Below are 19620 nucleotides of genomic sequence, written 5' to 3'. Positions count from 1 at the left end.
AGGAGAAAAATCCCACGTCTTTTCCTCTGTTTTCCCTCCATTTCCCTCTTACTGCAAATACGAGTAGTTGCTGAAGCAAAATCTTCCTGTCTACTCTCGTTTAACTGTGAGCTCGTCCTTCTGACTGGTTCAAAAGGGTAAAATGTGATCAGAGGGACCAGGGAAAAACAAAAGACTAGTAGAAGGAAGCATGATACTTTATTCATTGATTCATATCTAGCCATCTACGTAGTCATCTGATGGGGAAGGTTTGTATTAGCTAAAATAGTAAACTACTTCATCAACAGTCAAATTACAGCCTGAGTCTACAGTCTTACAGCTTTAGTAAAAATAATCCCCCTCTAATTTTAAACCAAAAAGCAGAGAGAAGAGATGGATAATATTGTGTATTTATCTGAGTTATTAGCTCAGGTGCTCAATGGCAATACAGATGTCAGCGCTGTTATCTAACTCCTCACCAAAGATCGTGTATTTGCAGCTTATCACAAACAATACCTGCTTTTCCGACATGACTAACTAGCGTTTTGGAGGCAATTTGCTGTAAGTAAGCTGAGGAAGCCCAGGCAGAGCTCCTGGGTGCATCCTGACCTTATTACAAGATGCTCCAAACAGAAAGCCCGGACAACCGTTGCAATTTCAGCACTTGCACCATCTATTGCAATTGGTATTTCATTTAAACAGATTCATATAGGTAGGCAGAAGTCACCACATTTCTCTCATTCCACTATCCTCTTTAAAACCATTTTGCAGCAATGATGTGTTACGAGCTGCAAGGTCAGAGGCTCCAAAATCATGGAAGATCAGACTTTTAGGAAAACCATACTCGTAATTATTAATGTAGCGTACAAAGGGAGAACTCAGCATGTATATTTGAAGCCAGAAATATAATTTCGGGTACCACAGGGAAAACAGTATGCATCTAAATGCAAAACTGGTGAAAAACATATTAAAAATTAATTTCCAATATCATGATCTCTTCTGTTCTTTCGTTATTTTACTCCTCCGTTTCCGTACTGTAGTACTTATGTTGCAACACAGGAATTAACACTTACTTGGGCACTTAAAGAGTATTTTAAGATTCTAATTTCTCCATAATTTAGATTTTAAAATTTTATTACTAGTAACTCATTAACAGCACTGATTTTAGGAGAGGGAACATAGATTAATTTGAACAAGAGAAATTCATCTTTGAATAAACACTTGTTTGTGGAAAATTAAGTGTTACCAATAGCCTACATTACAGACAATTATTGTAACAATGCCTTTTATAATTACAAGTGTCATAAGAAAGATTAAGATTTGACACAGAAGAAGGAAAGCCTCTGGTATTTAAGGCAGCAGTCAAAAAAAGAGGAAAAAAATAACTTCCAATATGCTGGAAGCAGTCTTTTCTTTCAAGTCGAAAGAGAGGAGGTAAGTTCCCTGACTTTGGAAATGAAGTATCTGAATTGAAATTTTAACAGGTTTAAATACTTTTGAGGAAGCTTTCTAGAATTTAAAGGAAAAAAAAAAAATCACCACACATTAGTACTATTTTACATTTCTACTAAAAAGCCAATATATTTCTTTTGCTATTGGTACCTAAGCCAACTTTTAATCTGTTCAGCTCAAGATTGCCTATACATTTTAATACACCGACTGCAGCACGTAGCCACCCTCTAGTAATTAGCCTAGCTGCAAAATACTGCTAATACGTATTCAATACTAGGGAGATGGGGAAAAAACCCACCATCTCCAACCTGAATGAATCTCACTGTCAGTGTCTCTTTTTCACACTTCCCAGTGAAAAGGGATACAAAAGGAGTAAAACCATTATTTTTTTCCTAGACTTATTCACTGCACTTGAATGCTGGACATCAAGACGTGAACCTTGAAGATATTTTGGTGCAACAGTGGCTGCTAAGGAATAAAAATCTGAGTAAGAACAGCCTGCTAAAATCTAGTTAGTGACTGCCCCTATTTTTCACCTTGCTTGGGTAATACTGTCATATAGCAAAATACAATAAAGACTTTCTATTAAAAAAAAATAGAAGTGACAAAATACAACTGTAGCTTTTTTGTACACCACACAAGTCTGGCTCATTTGCTTTTGAGAAACAATTTTTCTTTGTTTATAGGCTCAGAAACAGTTAAGTGACCCTTACTTGAGACTTTCCTGTGAGCTGGAGGATGACCTGTCTGACTGAGGGAGAGATGCTATACTGCCAGAATTCTTCAAGTAGGTCTGGAGGCTTCTTTGATAGGGTGGCTCGAGAGAATTGTACAGAGTCTCAGCTTCACTAGGAAAGTGATTTCTAAGACCCAGATAAGCCCTGCAAAATAAAAGAATAATCACATGTAATTGCTCTGTATTTTCTTCCAATTGCGGAGCCAGGAAGTAAAGATTACGGAATGAACCAGGAATGGGAGAGAAAGGAACCCAGACTGAAAACATGTAAAGCATACAATACTGCTCATCAAATCAAAAAAGAAGTCAGCTACACTGAATTAATCTTTTCAAAATAACTTAGTCTATCCTCTGAAATTCTCACATGTACTTACCAGTTCTGTGGGGAAGCAAGAGAAACTCCAGTTTTCTGAACTACCCACTAGTCAAAGTGCTGGAGGTAAAAAAGAATTATGCAGCAATATCAACCTTTATGACTCCTGTTTTAGTACGCTGCATGACAGTATTCACTGCCACAACTTTCAGAGTGCCTTTTGCAAAAGAAACTAGGTATTAATTCAGGACCTCAAAAACACAAACATCTATTTCCAACCTAATTTGTGTCCTCTCCTCTTCAGCCACAGTTAGCTGCACATGAAAAAACATACCATTTTTTTAGAGCAAAATGTAGTCAAAACTCACTTTCTTGCCTCCACTCTTGCTTCTGCATCAGCATCATGAATGCCCTTCTTGATTGTTTCAACCAAGACAGCTGCATGCCTAGAAGACAGAAATTCTTCATGCTATTTTGCTACTCCAAATTCTACTTTAAGCAGGAAGTTTTACACTTCAATTAACATTTCTTTAAGTAAAATGTCACTGAGATAGTAGCTCTTTCCAAGATATGATGTAAACAAAAGCTTAGCACACTGATGACATAATTGCACCTTCTGTAAAGGTTTAGGTAAGCTTCCTTATTCAATCTATAAGAATTATGATCTACTTTGCAGACATACATCCAGCTATCACACTTAAAAAGTTATTTTAAAATACCTTTTTTTAAGACACCTACTTTCCTGAAATGGAAAAACCATTTCCCCTACGAAAAAAAGTTAAGATTGCTAAGTTTGCTTTCCTGCAAATTCAGCTCTGAAAGCTTTTGGTGTACGAGTTCTCAACCTCAATACATGCTCAAATGACAGCAACGTACCCATCAGAACAACCAAAAAATGTGATTATTTTAATTCAAGACATAGTTGGGGGTTTGGGTTTTTTTGGGGGGGATTCTTTTGTTTGTCTTGTTTTAAAATACACATACACACTCTGACATAAATCACCATCTCCCCATTGCTCCCTTTCTCAGGAGTACCTTGAGGGGTTGAAAGGTGACTAGGGAGTTGAATGAGCTCTTCAGAGCCTTCTCTGGAGGCTCTGTAGGCCCTTCACTCTGTGCTTACAATATACATTCTGCAGAGCTAATGCATGTACTGTCTTGCTATCTACCCAGAGAAGCTACAGTGTGTTCTTAATCATTACCAGAAAAAGGCATCCAGGCTAATCCCATTTGCCCTCTCTTACAGTGAACACACAAATTTCCTCCTTTTGGGAGAAAAGAAAGATGCTTACCTCTGCATCTTTGCTGCACAGGATACATGATATAAGTGAGACTCTGAGAAATCACGGTATGTATTGCTCACATGCAGTATAGGAGAAGAGGCAGAGGGTAAGGAGAGGAGGCAATATGAAGTCTAGGCTGAAGCACACAGCTCTCCTTCTCCCTGGCACTCGAACAGGCCACGACCTGCTGTGCTAGAACTGTGGTCTATGCTAGAAAGCTTGGCCCACGCTGAACAACATAATCCAATTAAAGGATTCAATGAAAAGCTTTCCGTCTGAAAATTCATTAGCAGTTTACTCTTGGGAAAAAGTATACTGGCTCATACCTTTCCAACGAATGTGTTTGCCACTCTTGTAACAACAGGTCTAAAAATTCAAAGGAGCGCCTACAAAGACAGAACAAAAAAAGTTATAATTAATACTCATTTCTCTAATGTGCTTGCAGAATAAACAGTAACTTTATTCTTTCCCCCTGAAGGAAACATATACATAAAAGTACATTTATCTGTCAAATAAGGGCATTGGTCGCCTTATTGCAGAGTTAAAATATTCTGCATAGAAAGCAAACACACAGGATAACTAATCCTAAACTTCAAAAAAACAGACGTGGTTCAATTAATGTCATGTTACTACACATTTGCTATGTCAGTTTCATTAGCCCCAAAGTAACAGACAAAAATCAAAGTTTAAAAATTTTGCAAAAATTTTAATAGTTAAAAAAAAAAAAATCAATACTTTAAAAATTCAGCTATAAAGTCACAACATAATGTTTCTGTGGCGGTGTGCTTCTGTCCCAGACACTATCCCCATCCTTTCATCTGTCATTACTGAGTATGTAACACAAAGGAAAATATGAGACCATTATTATGAGGCTCTGTGTATCGAAAGCTCTCCTAAAAATCTGCTGGCACCGTACAGCAAAGTTATGGAACCTCATTCATTATTAATTCAGAATTCTTCACAATTTAGCAGACAGCCATTAGCAAAAGGCATACTTCAAAATATGTCTGAAGCTAGATCCTGGTGAACAACTCAAAGCCACACGGATTAGGAAGGTGTAGATAACAAGTCCTCAAAAAGGTAGTGGACTCTGCTGTCTGGAACTATTACTTTTTTTGGTTGTGTTGCATCTTTGACGTCTTCTGGAGGGAAAGATCTCATTTTTATTCTACCCAAATCCTTTGGACACTCACAAGACACGGCAAGAAACCCTGAAAGGCTTTTCACTATTATAACCAATCTAGTTTTCCTTTGTGTTTCCAAAGGAATGAAGTCAGTATAGAAACAATACTATTTTGGCCACCTTCATTTATGCTCTCTGAACTGTGAACTGCAGTACCAAAGCCACCCACAGTCTAACGTTCCTCAGCAAAGCTGTGGTAATCAGAAGCACTGAAGGAAGCCCTGTGAATTGTTTTGCAGTCAAACCAGAAGTTATGACAGGTCAGTATAATCTGAGTTAATACTTGCTATGGAAGCAAAACCAGCGTAGATTCAGAGCAAATAGTTTAGATGCTCAAGCTGTTTCTTGCATACACATAGCTCTATCATTTTCAGGGCTAGCGTGGGTCCAGAAACAGTGGTAAGTGTTTTTGTGAGATTCTGTGCAGAAAATGACACTGTCAGAAACCAATTAATTTTGTCAAGAGCCAATCCAAGTGTTCAGGTATCATGTTCTTGGAAAAAGGAACATGCTGAAGATGTACCTCAGTTGTTAAACATGACAACACATTGATCCACCACATCCCATCTAAGGTAGCAACCACTGTCTCAATCACGGAATGAAACTGGGTTGGAAGGCACCTCTGGAGATCATCTAGTCCAACCCCCCTGCCAAAGCAGGGCCACCCAGAGCAGGTTGCACAGGAATGTGTCCAGGTGGGGTTTGAATGTCTCCAGAGAAGGAGACTCCACCACCTCTCTCTGGGCAGCCTATTCCAGGGCTCTACCACCCTCAAAGGAAAGAAGTTCCTCCTCATGTTTAGATGAAACTTCTTATGTTCAAGTTTGTGCCCGTTCCCTCTTGTCCTATCACTGGACACCACTGAAAAAAGACTGGCCCCATCCTCCTGACACCCACCCTTTAAGTATTTATAGGCATTGATCAGATCCCCCCTCAGCCTTCTCTTCTCCAGGCTAAAAAGCCCCAAGTCCCTCAGCCTTTCCTCCTAAGAGAGATGCTCCAGGCCCCTCATCATCTTCATAGCCCTCTGCTGTACCCTCTCCAGCAGTTCCCTGTCCTTCTTGAACTGGGGTGGCTCAAGAGGGAGGGTTGAATTGTGGGAGGTTCAATCCCACATTCCCCAGCGTGGTTGGTTTATTATTTTGGGCACAGCATCAGACAGCTTTGCTCCATGCATTCAAACTGCGTTACACAGAAGTTATGAAGTTCTCCTGGCACCAGGAGAGCAAGATGTAGACACGCTGCATGCAGGACACTGCAGTGCTTCAACAAGAGCCCAGCTCACTAGGCCTGACAAGTCTGGCCAGTAACACTAATAGGCTCAGGCTGGTTCTTCACAAAGACACACATATTGGTTTCATGCTCTTCCAACGCCTCTCAAACCCTGTGCTGTTTATTCTCATTAGACTGAGCAACCCATATTCAACCACAGCTTTTTTTTTTTTTTTTTTTTTTTTAGCCTTCTGATTTTAAATCAGAAGGCAGTTTTTCCTAAGAAGTGTTAGGACCATTTGAAATTAGAATAAATTCTGCAGAAGGATACCATGCATGTCCCCCAATACGGCAGAAAGCACCATTCCTCAACGTCATCCAATGTAACTTTGCTGAAAGTCATTTCTCTAGTTCTGGATAACAGAGTTCTGCGCATTCAGAGTTAATGGCCATAAATCCTCAAACCTATTTTCAACATATGATCACCATATTTAAAGAAGCAACAGCTTTAATAATTCACTATTTATAACGTACTCACCTTCTAACTGCAACTGATTTTGAGGTACAGTTGCTTGTTATTAAAGGTATGAGTCGTGGCACATGGGTATGCTGAAGAGGGGAAAAAAAAACCAAAACAAAACAAAGCAGTTAATGACAAACACATTCCTGAATTTGTACTGTACTAATGAAATCAAACATAATTAGCAACATAATAAAAATTGCAATAATTTAAAATGCTTACTGAAACTAAATGCAGAATAGTATTAAATAAGCAACTGCTACTCGTAAGTCAATTGATTACACCTATTTTATCCCCAAAATGTCAGGCAAAAAACCACCTCCAGTGCCCATCAACAATCACATCAAGATATGCCACATTTAGCTGTCACAAGTCATATGTAAAGGCGTCAATGGAGTTGTAAGCTGATGGTATTTTAATTTTACCACAGAAAAAAAAGCAACAGACATAGCAGTCTTAAAAATCAGAGTTATGTAGAAAAAAAAGCAAAGCAATCTGAAACTACGGGCATTCTTTGTAGCATTAATTGTATTGATCGATCCCTAAAAGACTAAACTTCTTTTAATGCAAAATATGTCAATAAAATAATCAAAGCATGTCATGTAATATAAGCTAGTACATGGAAAAACCTAACAACCTCATAGGAAAAGAAAACCCTGGAACTACCATTTAAAGTGGATAAGATAAACTACATTAAATCCGAATGCAATACTTAAATTCAGAATTAAATCAGCCTTACTTCAGCTTATCTTAACTAATTGTAGACAAAGTATTAACGTTTTAATTCCAAGTAGGAGTAACATGGTTCAACAAATCCATTTTCAGTTCATTTCTCTATTCCTTTCTTGATTAAACACATACCTTCTAAACCAGTCCCCGGTACAGTGTGAAACTGTGTAGCCTAGTAAAAAAAACGCTTAGAAAGTACAGTACTGAACAAATCTTAGTATCTCAGATATCATACTGCCTCCTCAGGTTATTGTTGCAGAATATAAACACCCCAATCACCGAAAAAGCAGAGAGAGAATTATCAACTCTCAGAGCACTGCCAACTTCAGAATTAGGAAGGAATTAATCCAAAAATCTGGGAGAGCCTTCGAAGTTGCATTTGTTTGTACTGATATACTTTTAAACAGGGTCACAGGGGTTTTGTTTGTGTTTTGCATGGTTTTCAAATTGAAAAGTGGCACATGACTGTCAGAAAGGGAACAATAAGCAGTATCAGGGGAAAGAATAAAACGTTTTTACAGATGAAGAAACCTGTACGTTCCAAGTCTTTGGAGCTATTATCGTAATTTCTAGAAAGTGGTTTTTTGCAAAGGAATCAAAGCCTCAGGCTTGCTTTCATTCAGCTTTAAGACTGCACATTTCATCTGTTATCCCTTTGAAGCCGTAATGATACACGCTTCCTCCCAACCCACCTTCCAGCTCAATTGCCCAACCTCAATCCCACCCCCCCTCTGGAAAAGATTTTCTGCCACCACAACATCTCATCCAACACACACCCCACATCCCCTTCCCCCCGGCCCCCGCCCCTTTTTCTTTAATAGGTTTCCTGATTTACTAAGAGTCAAGAAGGAGAAATCAGACAACAATATGAGAGCTATCTGGAGAAGAAATATGAAATGCAATAAAGGCAGAAAGATGAGATGGAGCTCTTCACAATCTAGGTATAGAACAGCCACCTTCTTTTTACACAGACTCAGTCTCACAGCAATCAGATACTAAAGGACCAGGATCTGAACTGGGCGTCAGTGGATTCTGGTAGGAGTTTTTGAGCAAAATGCTAACTCCAAAAGCTGCAATGGCTGGGGCTCTAAATACTCAACTGATCACACGCTCCCTGACCAACTCTCATTTTGTCTAAAGGATGTAAGTCCAAAGGAGGACGGGGCTGCACTTCGTTTGATATTTATTTTTTTTCTTTTTCCACTGAAACCTGAATTTTCTGTCAGAACACCATGCATAAGCCATTTATTGATTGGGTATTCGAACACTATAGATAGGATTTCCTTGCTTCTATTTCTCCAATCTAGTATGTTAAATTAGAGATGAGAGTAATAGAAGTTCAGCCAAAATCAGGGCAGCTATAGCCCATGTGGAGGCTTGTCTCCAACTGAACTGAGCCAATAAAGCCAATTTAATGTAACTGGTGAAATTTCATGCTGCTATTCTGGTGCTTGGTTTGTCTCCTGTAAACAGCAAAACAGGGTTAATTTTTAACATGTTAAAACTACTCATCTAATCTCATCTCAAACTCATCTAATGCTACTGCAAATGGTATTCTTCTCTTACAACTTTAATCAACCTGTGTAAGGTGTATTCCTTCCTCCACTCTCCACTCTGTACCATTAGCCATGCCACAGTACACTGTTAAGAGTCTGGGGAAAAAATGCCAATGGATCTTAGCCCACGTGCTGATGCAGAAGTAACGCAGAAGCCTCAGAGCACGTTCTCAGAGGCCTGGGTAGACAGAGTAAGTACAGATTCCAAAATATACTGAGGATGGCAATAAAAGGTGTGATGAAACTACTTAGGTTTCCAACGACTTACAAAATTAAAACCACAGATGAGATCACAGTGAATAGTAGAAAGCGCCCAGCATTAAGAATGCTGCAGCTTTTGATGTAGAAACTACAGGAACCCTCCCATTTTTATCTGAATCGCAAAAATACCAGTACAAGTCCCAAAAATCTAGCTAAGTATCTTGCCTCAGACACCAGACACCAGTCAGCAGCAGATGCTTAATGAATAGAATATAAAAACCAGCTAGTATACAGTATTGTCCTCTTCCATATGCTATGGCTTTAAGGACTCAGCTTAAAAAGTTCTTAAACCAGACGATTAAAATCTCTATTGGGCTTTTCTTCCAATAACTTATCATTTCTGAACTGATCCATATAGATCCAGCTTTTTCAACATTTTATCAATTAACTCTGTGGTTCCAATTTTTTTTTAATAAGTATTCTTTTTGTTAAAAGAAATAGATTTGCTGTTTTTTAAAAAAATAATAATTCTTTCTAGATTCTTAGCTACTAGCTTAACTTCCTCTTTTCCAAAAAGGCAGTTAAAAGCACTTGCCCTTTGGAATACGCTTGCCTTTTTGTAATTAAAACATTACCAAAAAAAATTCATTAAAAATGACTTTTCATACCTATTCCTTCATCTTCGCTGTATTAGTACTGCCAACTGGTTTCAATGATAAATATTATTCATCCATCTGTGAGAAAAATCACTTCTCCATTACAGAATAATTTATAATCCTGTATTTCAGCATTGTTATTACCTCTGCTAAGAGTCACCACCTGAATATTCCTAGCAAGTAAAGTGAGAGAGCAACACCTACCCGAATAATGAATCTAATGGCTGCACACCCAGAAGTTGCCATCACTTTGGCGCTGTTGGGAACCAGATTGAAAAGAGTAGGCACAATAGCTTCAGCGCCATGATCAAACTTGTTTCCCAGAACAGTTGAAAGATGGCTGTTTAGGAAAAAGAAAATAAAACTTGCTAAGAAAAATCAATTGCTTAGTCTTAAAAATATCAAAGTTCACTGTGCATTTTAAAGATTTCTCTTTCTGAACAACAGAATTTCTTAATTTCATTATTTCCTTGCCTCATTAGAAATGCAGGATTTGTGGTACCACAATTAAAAGGCTGAACACTTAATAACTTAATTTTGTAATGAAAAACAAATACCACAATTTCAAAGGCAAAATTTCTCATGTCCACATAAAATATCTTAGTATTTCTGCTTTTTAACACACTTTAGAGTCATAGAATTGTTTAGGTTGGAAGGGACCTTTAAGATCATCTAGTCCAACCATACTTTGAGAGTATATAAATGTAAGATCTTATGGAAATTATTGTTTGGGGTTTTTTTCCTTTTGAACGTAGGCAAAACTACTGAATTTATCATAATTAGTCAATGAAAAAATTTTACTCCCTTGTTTGTTAAAAGTCATGGTTTCAGTTTTCACAAATACACAAACACATACAACATGCAGTAGTTTAACTGTCCAACAGTGACAACAAATGCTTCTTCCACGCAGAGAGGCTAAATAAAAAGAATTTGCTGTCAGCAGCAAATGACATGTTAAATAGATTTACGTTTCAGAGATCAAGAAAAACTCCAGGCTTTCAGGCCTGGATGAAGAAATTTACACAGTACTTTAACATTACTACTGACTTCATGTTTAGAAAGGTTAGCGTTATTTTCTCAAAGCCTCCATTTCCCTGGCAAAGACAGTTCTATGTTCCAACAGGTCCCCATGGTTCATTCAACCAGGAGACCAGAATATCAAGGGTGAATTCTGGGGTGTATCTGTTCCAGATGACCACTGAAAATCAGTGGTTACATTAATGCCTTTTGCTGAGAAGAAAAAACAAAAAAAGCCGTGGAAAACATGGAAGTGGGAAAGACTGGTTTGGTATCTAACTAAGGCTTTCCCCACCCCTGGCCCTTGAATTTAACAAGAGTCCCCAGGATGATAATGGTGAAGATCATAATTCTGTTTAGCCACAGCTTCCAAAATTATCATGGACATTAAAGATATTACCTCACCAAAAGGTACAATGTTCACTTTGGTATTACAAGCAGCCACAGTAAAGTCCTGTGCCAATCACCCAAGCCTAATGCTCCTAAGACTAGCCCCCAGTATTACAGTAATACTTACAGCAGTTTGTATTAACTTGCACTAAGCATTCAGAGTAACGATGGGAACTTGTTCTTCACATACAATCTGTTACAGGGTTATCAACTACCTGTGTCCCCTAAAAGAACAGATTCCTTTAACTGTATCTTTTTCTCTACAGCTTCAGATGCTGACTTGACTCTTTATCAGTCATAGAGTACAGCAGTCCAACAAGATAATCTTGCCTGCAACACTGATAAAGCATCTTTAAGACAAGTTCATACTAAAATCTAGCAGTTTACACAAAGCCACTTAAATTATACTTACGCTACAGTAATGCATGCTTCTCTGACCACCTGGGATCTGAGATCCTTGGCCGACAGCTTGAAAGCACCATCCAACAACCGTAAATGCTGGAAAAATCCATCATACTGTGCGGCTCCAGCAACAAGCAACGATCGAACCTTCTTCAGCTAAAAAAATTTAAGGCATTTAGTTTAGGACACTAACAATACGCATTTCAAAAGATAAAAGTAACATCTCAATGGCAAAAGTTTACATAGGTATATCTTTAAAGCCAAGAATAATTTCTAAATGTATGGCAGTAATTTAAAAAAACTAAAAAAAATTTGTTACTTAAATTCTAGAGCTAAAAAGTCTCAGATCCCAGTCTACAAATATACAAATACATAATTCTGTTCACATACATGTTTCCAAAGGCCAAGATGCCATAAACCTGATAAAAAATACAAATGCTACATAAACACAAATTTTAATCCGGCAAGTGAAACTTATAGCTGCAAATAAGAGTCCTAATGCTAGCAGTTTACCTGCAGAATGTGAAATTTTGTATAAATGCCTTCTGAAACATACACGAGGGCTTTTAGAAAAGCTTCCACTTAAAACGTCAGCAGAAATGTATTTTGGCCTTTTTAAAATACTCGCTCAAACTTCTTTTGGTACACAGAAACTCAAGGTTTAAAAAGCAAAATGAAAATGTTTTTGATTATCTGGAGCGTAATTACTTTGAGGAATAAACATTTTAGAATACCTAGTTGCCTGTGCTTTATGAAATACACCCACCCAAAACTGAAAGCAGATAAAAAGTTTACCGCATTAGTTCGTTGATCCCAATCATGTTTGTCATCTGAGAGAATTTCCCTGATTTTATTCAACGTTTCTTCAAGTTCTCGACTAGAATAGATCTGAAGAATTAAAAAAAAAAAAAAAAACAGAAAATTTATATAGTTAATATCCTAGGAAACCTGATGAAGGAAAACAGCTTGCGGAGACTGAAAAATATAATTATAATTCTGAAAATCTGGCCCCAAAAGTTCCAGACAACTGTGTAAGAGGTGGCATTTTAAGGCAAATCTTTGAGGATATCTCCGAGTAGTGAACATTGATTAGGAGAAAAGCTGAAGAATCAACAATTTGCTCACGATTTCACCTTTCACCCTTGTGATGAGCTAATCCTATCCAAAATTTTATAAACTCGGTTTGAAAAATAGTAGTAATTCAATACAAGCAGAGGTTTTAGGAAATCTGCTGCAATATTACTGCAATTCAATTTCATTTTCATAATGGCTATTACAATGAAACTCAACCTACAGATTTTAACTTGATGCAAGTCTTTTGGGGCAGTGACTTTCTCCTACATTACAAGAGTGCATGGATCTGTAAGGACCTAACTGGGCTGGTAGTCAACACTAAAATGGAAGTTTTTTCTGAAAAAATAAATTTAAAGCCTCAATAGGTTCTATATGTATTGCTACTCCAAGCCAATCATCTGTTAACTTATGCATTCACTAAATAAATGCAAGGAGCATTATAAATACTTAAAGGGTGGGTGTCAGGAGGATGGGGCCAGTCTTTTTTCAGTGGTGCCCAGGGACAGGACAAGAGGTAACAGGCACAAACTTGAACATAGGAAGTTCCACCTAAACGTGAGGAGGAACTTCTTCACTTTCAGAGTGGCAGAGCCCTGGAAGAGGCTGCCCAGAGAGGTGGTGGAGTCTCTGTCTCTGGAGACATTCCAAACCCGCCTGGACATGTTCCTGTGCAACCTGCTGTGGGTGGCCCTGCTTTGGCAGGGGGGTTGGACTAGATGATGTCCAGAGGTCCCTTCCAACCCCATATCATTCTGTGAGCAGCTTCCAGTTGGAGTTCTTTTCTCACTGGACAGTAACTCCAGCAAAATTGAAGCCTGACCAATCTAATCACACATCAGTCACCATTTGGTAACACATGAATGAATGTATTTATTGATAATTGTACACATACAATAGTGGATTTCTAAAGAAGAAAAACACCCAAGAACTAGTCATAAAGATATATTATTACAGTCAGAAATAAACTGACTTCCCTTCTATTCTCCTGGAGATAAGCTGCAGGATGCTCTTCTGCTTCCACTGCATATGCAAAATTTAGAGGATTTTTTTCCCCCCAGACTGGGAACAAGTTGAAGAGGATACGAAGCAAATAACTAACCAGAAACTTGATCTGGCCATTTTTTTCAAAAACGTATTTTCAGCTAAAGACTTCCAATTTCCTGGATCAAACATTGTTGACATAAACACAAGGGGCAAAACTAAGTTGCCCATACAAAGGCATCTGGGACCACCTGGTCCAGTGGAGGGCCACAAAAACGATCAGAGAGCTGGAGCACCTCCCCTATGAAGACAGGCTGAGAGAGCTGGGGTTGTTCAGCCTGGAGAAGAGAAGGATCCGGGGAGACCTTAAAACGGCCTTCCAGTACCTGAAGGGAGCCTACAGGAGAGATGGGGAGAGACTCTATCAGAGAGTGGAGTGATAGGACAAGGGGTAATGATTTTAAATTGAAAGAGGGGAGATTTCGATAAGATACTGGAAAGAAATTCTTTGCTGTGAGGGTGGTGAGACACTGGAACAGGTTGCCCAGAGAAGCTGTGGATGCCCCATCCCTGGAAGCGTTCAAGACCAGGCTGGATGGGACTTTGAGCAACCTGGACCGGTGGGAGGTGTCCCTGCCCATGGCAGGGGGGTTGGAACTGGATGATCTTTAAGGTCCCTTCCAACTCTAACCATTCTATGATCTGTTTAGTGCACACTTGAAACTTAGTCTGAGGTTCTGGTCAAGGTACAAATACCTTTTGTAAGCTGACTCATTGAGTAGCTCCTGAAAAATAGGTCATTTTTTGTTGTCAGCCTATGTGTTATCAGAGACCATGTGCTGTAGGCAGTGCCACAGGATTAAAACGCGCCAGGCAACAGACAAACACAGAAGGAACAGCTGCCAAGGGTTTACATCTGCCCTACCTGCATGACTAGGCAAAGAACTTAATTTTTTCTTTAGTTACCTGGCACGAACAGAATTTGATCCATGCAGTTTCTGCTACTCAAACTGGCATTGTCATGAGGAATTTAATAAATGGCATAATTTCATCTTGTCATGAAATTAAAGCCATAATTCCACTAAAAGATCCCAAATTGTTAAGGCTGTCCATACCTATGTTATTTTTAGAGGAAAAAAAGGTGTTACTTGAATAATTTCTTTTTTCCCTGCCCTTGATTAATTATGTGTGTAGAAGGCCAAGATGAAACTCTCTGTTCAGTCAATGACATGATAAGCAACTAAATTTGTTTTGAAACAAATTTTAGCTATTAAATGGGGTTACCCCTAATAACCTGAGTACAGAATTTTCTTCAAATTTAAGCAAAGGCAAATTAACAGAGTTGTAGAAACATTATGGTTGTAATCTTAAATATGAAAGCACAATGCTCTCATCACAGTACTTCTCTTTTTGGTACACACCAGACTATATCTCAAAATCACCCATCTTCTTCATAAACTGCTGTTATCCATTAGAGGGCAACACACACACATATCATTAAAGGTAACTGCAACATCAAAGACAGAAAAATTCAAAGCTCTAACACAAATAAGAGTAATAACTATAGAGATGGAAAGTATTTCCAATATGGGGATTACAAACTAGATATGGGTAAACAATATGATATTCCTAAAAAATTCATGATGAGCAGTCATTGGAACAGGTTACTGGAAAGGCAGATCTACCATTGGAGGCTTTTAGGAGCGATTTAAACATACACACACCATAAGCAACCTCAATTTACTTGATTAATCCAGATGCACCTCATCTTGATTCAGAATTGGATCCATTCCTCCATAATAGAGTTCCCTTCCTTACTTTCAATGAAGCCACTACTGAAACCCACAAATGTAATGAAAATAGACACAGGAATAGGCCCAATAGTGTACAAACAAGTTTTCCCCTTTCTAACAAGTCTCCTTTGCTTTTAGAATAACTTGGCAAATTACACATCATAAACATTCTTTCTTCACAGGGTCTAGTACACAAACTTTTCTCTTCCTTAGTAATTAACATGGTCTCAGAACATGGGATCTGCCTTTTTTTTTTTTTTTTAAAGATCAGAGATTGTCCACACCAGAAGCATAAAGTTGGACAGCACGGAGTCATTATTCCTAAGGATATTAAGAAAAAAACTTTTTTTTTTTTTTTTTTTTGGGCCTGGTCAGCAGGTCTTTCTTACATTCTCATCCATGAAACAAATAGGTTATTTTGGGGACAGTTACATAGTTCTCCCCTCTCACCCTCCTCACCTCAATTCAGGTGGGAGAGATTCATTAGGACAAGCATGTCTTTCTCCTTCACCTCTTGCAGTTCAGGAATGACCTACCTTCCTAGGTCACCCAGCAGCCAGACAGAAAAATCACAGGAGCTTGTCAACAACAAAGCCCAATTTTTTTCTTACAATGTTGATTAATCAACTCGAGTGATTACAGAACTCTGCTTGGGACTGCAAATACTAAAGTACTGAACTACAAAAGCACGACATTTTCTGTGCTGGGGAATACGGCTCTTTTCAACAGAACTGGGATAAATAATGTGAAGAGCTCCGTATTTTTGCCCTCCAAGGAATTCTTAACACAGCATGGAGAGGCAAAAAACCACAGAACTCTTACAGCGTAAGAGAAAGATTTCCTTGATGCAACAGGGATCATGGAGATCGAGTGTTCCTTCATAAAAGCAGACAGTATTTCTGCCTACAGAAGGAGATCTAAAAAATAACTACACTATTCCCTTAGGATATAAAAATAGAACAAACCTATGTCTCAAGAAAAGGGAGTTATACAAAATCCTTCTGGTGTTTGGGAACTATGGCTTTTTCCTGAATTTTTGGTTGCCTTCCACACCTCAGCTGCTCAAGTAAAGGTTATTCAAAATAGCTCTAGGAAAACACAAGCATGTTAAATGACTCAACTGTGCGAACGTACCAAATACGTGCAATTCCACATTTACAAAATAGAAATTAAAATCTGATCTTTCAACTAAGAACTCAGAATCCAACAGGTTCATCAGTATTCAAATAAAGAACTAGATTTCTTTTTTTGAAGTATTACCAGAGATGAGGACATTTATGCCAGATGCACACAATTACAAAATATTTGGAAAATACAAGTACTGCTTTTCAAATTATTTGCCTGTATTATTATTACTTGATCATCCCTAGAAATTGCACTCCTAAATTTTCCAAACCTTATGGAAATCTTTTTCTTACTAAAATTAAAACACATGATTATTTTCACTACCTCCTTGGAAAAGATCAAGAAAAGCAGTAACAGATTTTAGCTGGAACGCAATGTGATAATAATTAGGACAGTAAAGAAAAGGTGGGGTTTTTTTGGTAACTAACCGGAAAAAAGTAAAGTAAATTCAGAGAGAAGGGAAAGTAATGGCACTTGCTTAGAAGACTGTAAAATTACAGAAGAAAGTAGGCTAACAGATAGTATTGCAAATAGCACATCTTTGAAAACAAACATGAGTATACACAGCATCTTACCTGTACAGTAGGAACATCTGTAAAAGCCTTAATAAAATCATCCTCATCCACAGCGCCAGCCCCTCCTTCTTTAGAAGAACCTAAATAAATGTAAAATACTGTTAAACAGTATGCAATATACATCAAGGTTTTCCAACTGACACAAGCACCTTTCACAATACCTATTCCCAAGCATTTAATACAAATTCAAAAAATCCTGATCATTCATAATGTGCAAAATTGCAAGACCTTGAACTCAGATTTCACCATGAATAAAAAAAGTTAAACTTTTTTTTTTTCAAAAACAAACAATTCTTCGCCATTTCCAATTTGACAAAGTTAACCATTTCATTTTTTATTTTTGTGTTTAATTGGAAACATGTTTAGTGTAACAATCCTCTAGTAGCTGTTTGCATACAATTCTCAGATCTTTGTCCTGATAATACGAGTGTTCCCAAATAAAGCATAGAACGTCAAGTTATTTACACCAAAGCAAGAGTTATTTGTCATTAAATGGAATTCCTCAGTGTCACAAGTGTCACAAGCAGTCAGCCCTCAAAGTTTGCAATTGTTTTATTTTTGTTTCATTTTGTTTCAATGATTCATTTACCTTGTCCTTCCCAGTATTCTCACGAGGAGCTAAGAAGTGCAAGGTGCATTTCTCAGTCTCAAAGCTCCAAGAAATTCAACAAAAAAAGCAAAGACACAGTGGAAAGAATTTGCACAGGAGCAAAATCTGAACTCCACTGATTGGTGGCCTCCTCCTCAGAGCACTCATCCCTGTGTGTGTTCCACCAGGATTGTAGCACCTGGAGGAAGATCCCAAGAAACTTCCAGACACGTTACTAAAAAACTATCATATCAAAAATATTTTCTCTCCAAAAGCTTCCATGACAGGCATGCAAGCAGTAGGGCAGTTACTTCTGTGTGAGGTCAATGATGGAACTATTCTCACATAACAGGCAAAGATGCCCCATATCCCAAGCAAAAGGATTGTGGAAGAATACTAAGAGGTAACCTGCTCATTTCACACTGGCGTATGGTTGCCAAATTTCATTTAAATCCTGGGTAGAAACTAAGGCAACACTAAAAAAAAGAAAATAATTTGAAAATAGTTTGTATTTCACTCAAATGCTAGGGTTACCAAGAAAGCCCTTGGTAACTCGAGGTAAACTCAAGTTTGCTATCCAACCAAAGAACAAGGGCATCAACTCCAGGCTCTGCTACAAGCCTGAAATTCCAAGTACAAGGTGAAGCTTGGCAGAATCCTTAAGTATCATCAATAATCAATTGATGATCAAGCAGAAGGAATTAAGCAGATCATGTGACAAGACAGGTTAACTGCAGGAGACAGTCCAGTAGAACATGAGAGAAAAAAAAACCATAAAAATCTCTTACAGCAAATGAGGACGCAGGAACAAAGGTCTTGTCTCGACTCTTTCAGAGTGAGGGCAACAGGACAGATGGCAGAACGTCACAGAATTGTCCAGATTGGAAGGGACCTTTAAGATGATCTAGTCCAACCATCAACCTAACTCTGATAAAAACCAATTCCAATGTGTAATAACCCTTTCAGTGTCAAAATTGTTCCTGATATCCAATCTGAACCTCCCCGGCGCAACTTGAGGCCATTTCCTCTTGTCCCATGGCCTGGGACTTGGGAGAAGAGACCGACCCCCCCGGCTACACCCTCTTTTCAGGGAGTTGGAGGGAGCGAGAAGGTCTCCCCTCAGCCTCCTTTTCTCCAGGCTGAACATCCCCAGCTCCCTCAGCCTCTCCTCGTAAGACTTGTTCTCCAGACCTCCTCCCTAACTTGCGGAGCACAGCTGAAATGGAGGCATCAGGCAGAGAAGATGTGTGTTTTACTAACTACAGAACAAATAATAACCATAAGGAAAAAGCAGTTACGGCTTAGTGGTAAACTAAAAGTAAAAGCTAGGACTTCTTGACAAATCACGCTCTTGGTGCTGCACTCTTAAAAAAACATGTCATGGTTTGCAGTCCCTGATCTCCTTTTTATAGTGCAGGGAGTCATGTCTGCTGTGTTTGTATACTTGCGCAGTTTGGAAACACGAGAGTCAACTATGACAACAAATTTGATGGCAAACTTATTAGATTTCAACACCTCTAATGCAGAACAAGATCTCTTGCATGTCTGTGTGGCTGCTTAAGTGATGTCTAGCAAAATTTGGACATGGTGCCTGCAGTATGATATAGGAACATCAAATAGATTTTGACAGCCTTAGCTCAAGGATGCTGTAAAGAGATGCACACAAAGAGATAACACACTTCTACATGTGTATCTCCAACACTATCTGCCCTAATTGCCAATGGCAGCCAGAAGGCAAAGAAACTATAACTGCCTGTTTCTTTCTTCTCTCTCCAGACAGCAGAGGGAATAAGCCCTTCCACAAAGGGAATGACCAGCTAAGAAAAAGGAAAGATCCTGTTTGCACCCAGAACA

At 38.4% G+C, this 19620-nt stretch overlaps 1 protein-coding gene across 32 annotated transcripts in view; it reads right to left on the bottom strand.

Annotated features, from left to right (window-relative positions):
* The window catches only part of CLASP2 (cytoplasmic linker associated protein 2), a 154986-nt gene that overhangs the window by 57730 nt on the left and 77636 nt on the right, over window positions 1-19620 (bottom strand). For all 32 annotated transcript variants that reach the window (XM_074151128.1, XM_074151133.1, XM_074151134.1 and 29 more), the window contains 8 exons: window positions 17178-17257; window positions 12425-12517; window positions 11640-11785; window positions 10025-10160; window positions 6697-6767; window positions 4090-4149; window positions 2849-2926; window positions 2145-2312 (listed from right to left, as the gene is read on the bottom strand). In XM_074151128.1, coding sequence (XP_074007229.1) covers window positions 2145-2312; window positions 2849-2926; window positions 4090-4149; window positions 6697-6767; window positions 10025-10160; window positions 11640-11785; window positions 12425-12517; window positions 17178-17257 — 832 coding nt within the window. The remainder of the gene's footprint in view (window positions 1-2144; window positions 2313-2848; window positions 2927-4089; window positions 4150-6696; window positions 6768-10024; window positions 10161-11639; window positions 11786-12424; window positions 12518-17177; window positions 17258-19620) is intronic.

The sequence above is a fragment of the Numenius arquata genome, chromosome 7, assembly GCF_964106895.1.
Source record: "Numenius arquata chromosome 7, bNumArq3.hap1.1, whole genome shotgun sequence".
NCBI classification, from domain to species: domain Eukaryota; kingdom Metazoa; phylum Chordata; class Aves; order Charadriiformes; family Scolopacidae; genus Numenius; species Numenius arquata.
The sequence above is the reverse complement of the archived record's forward strand: the minus strand, read 5'-3'. Positions and strand labels throughout refer to the sequence as shown.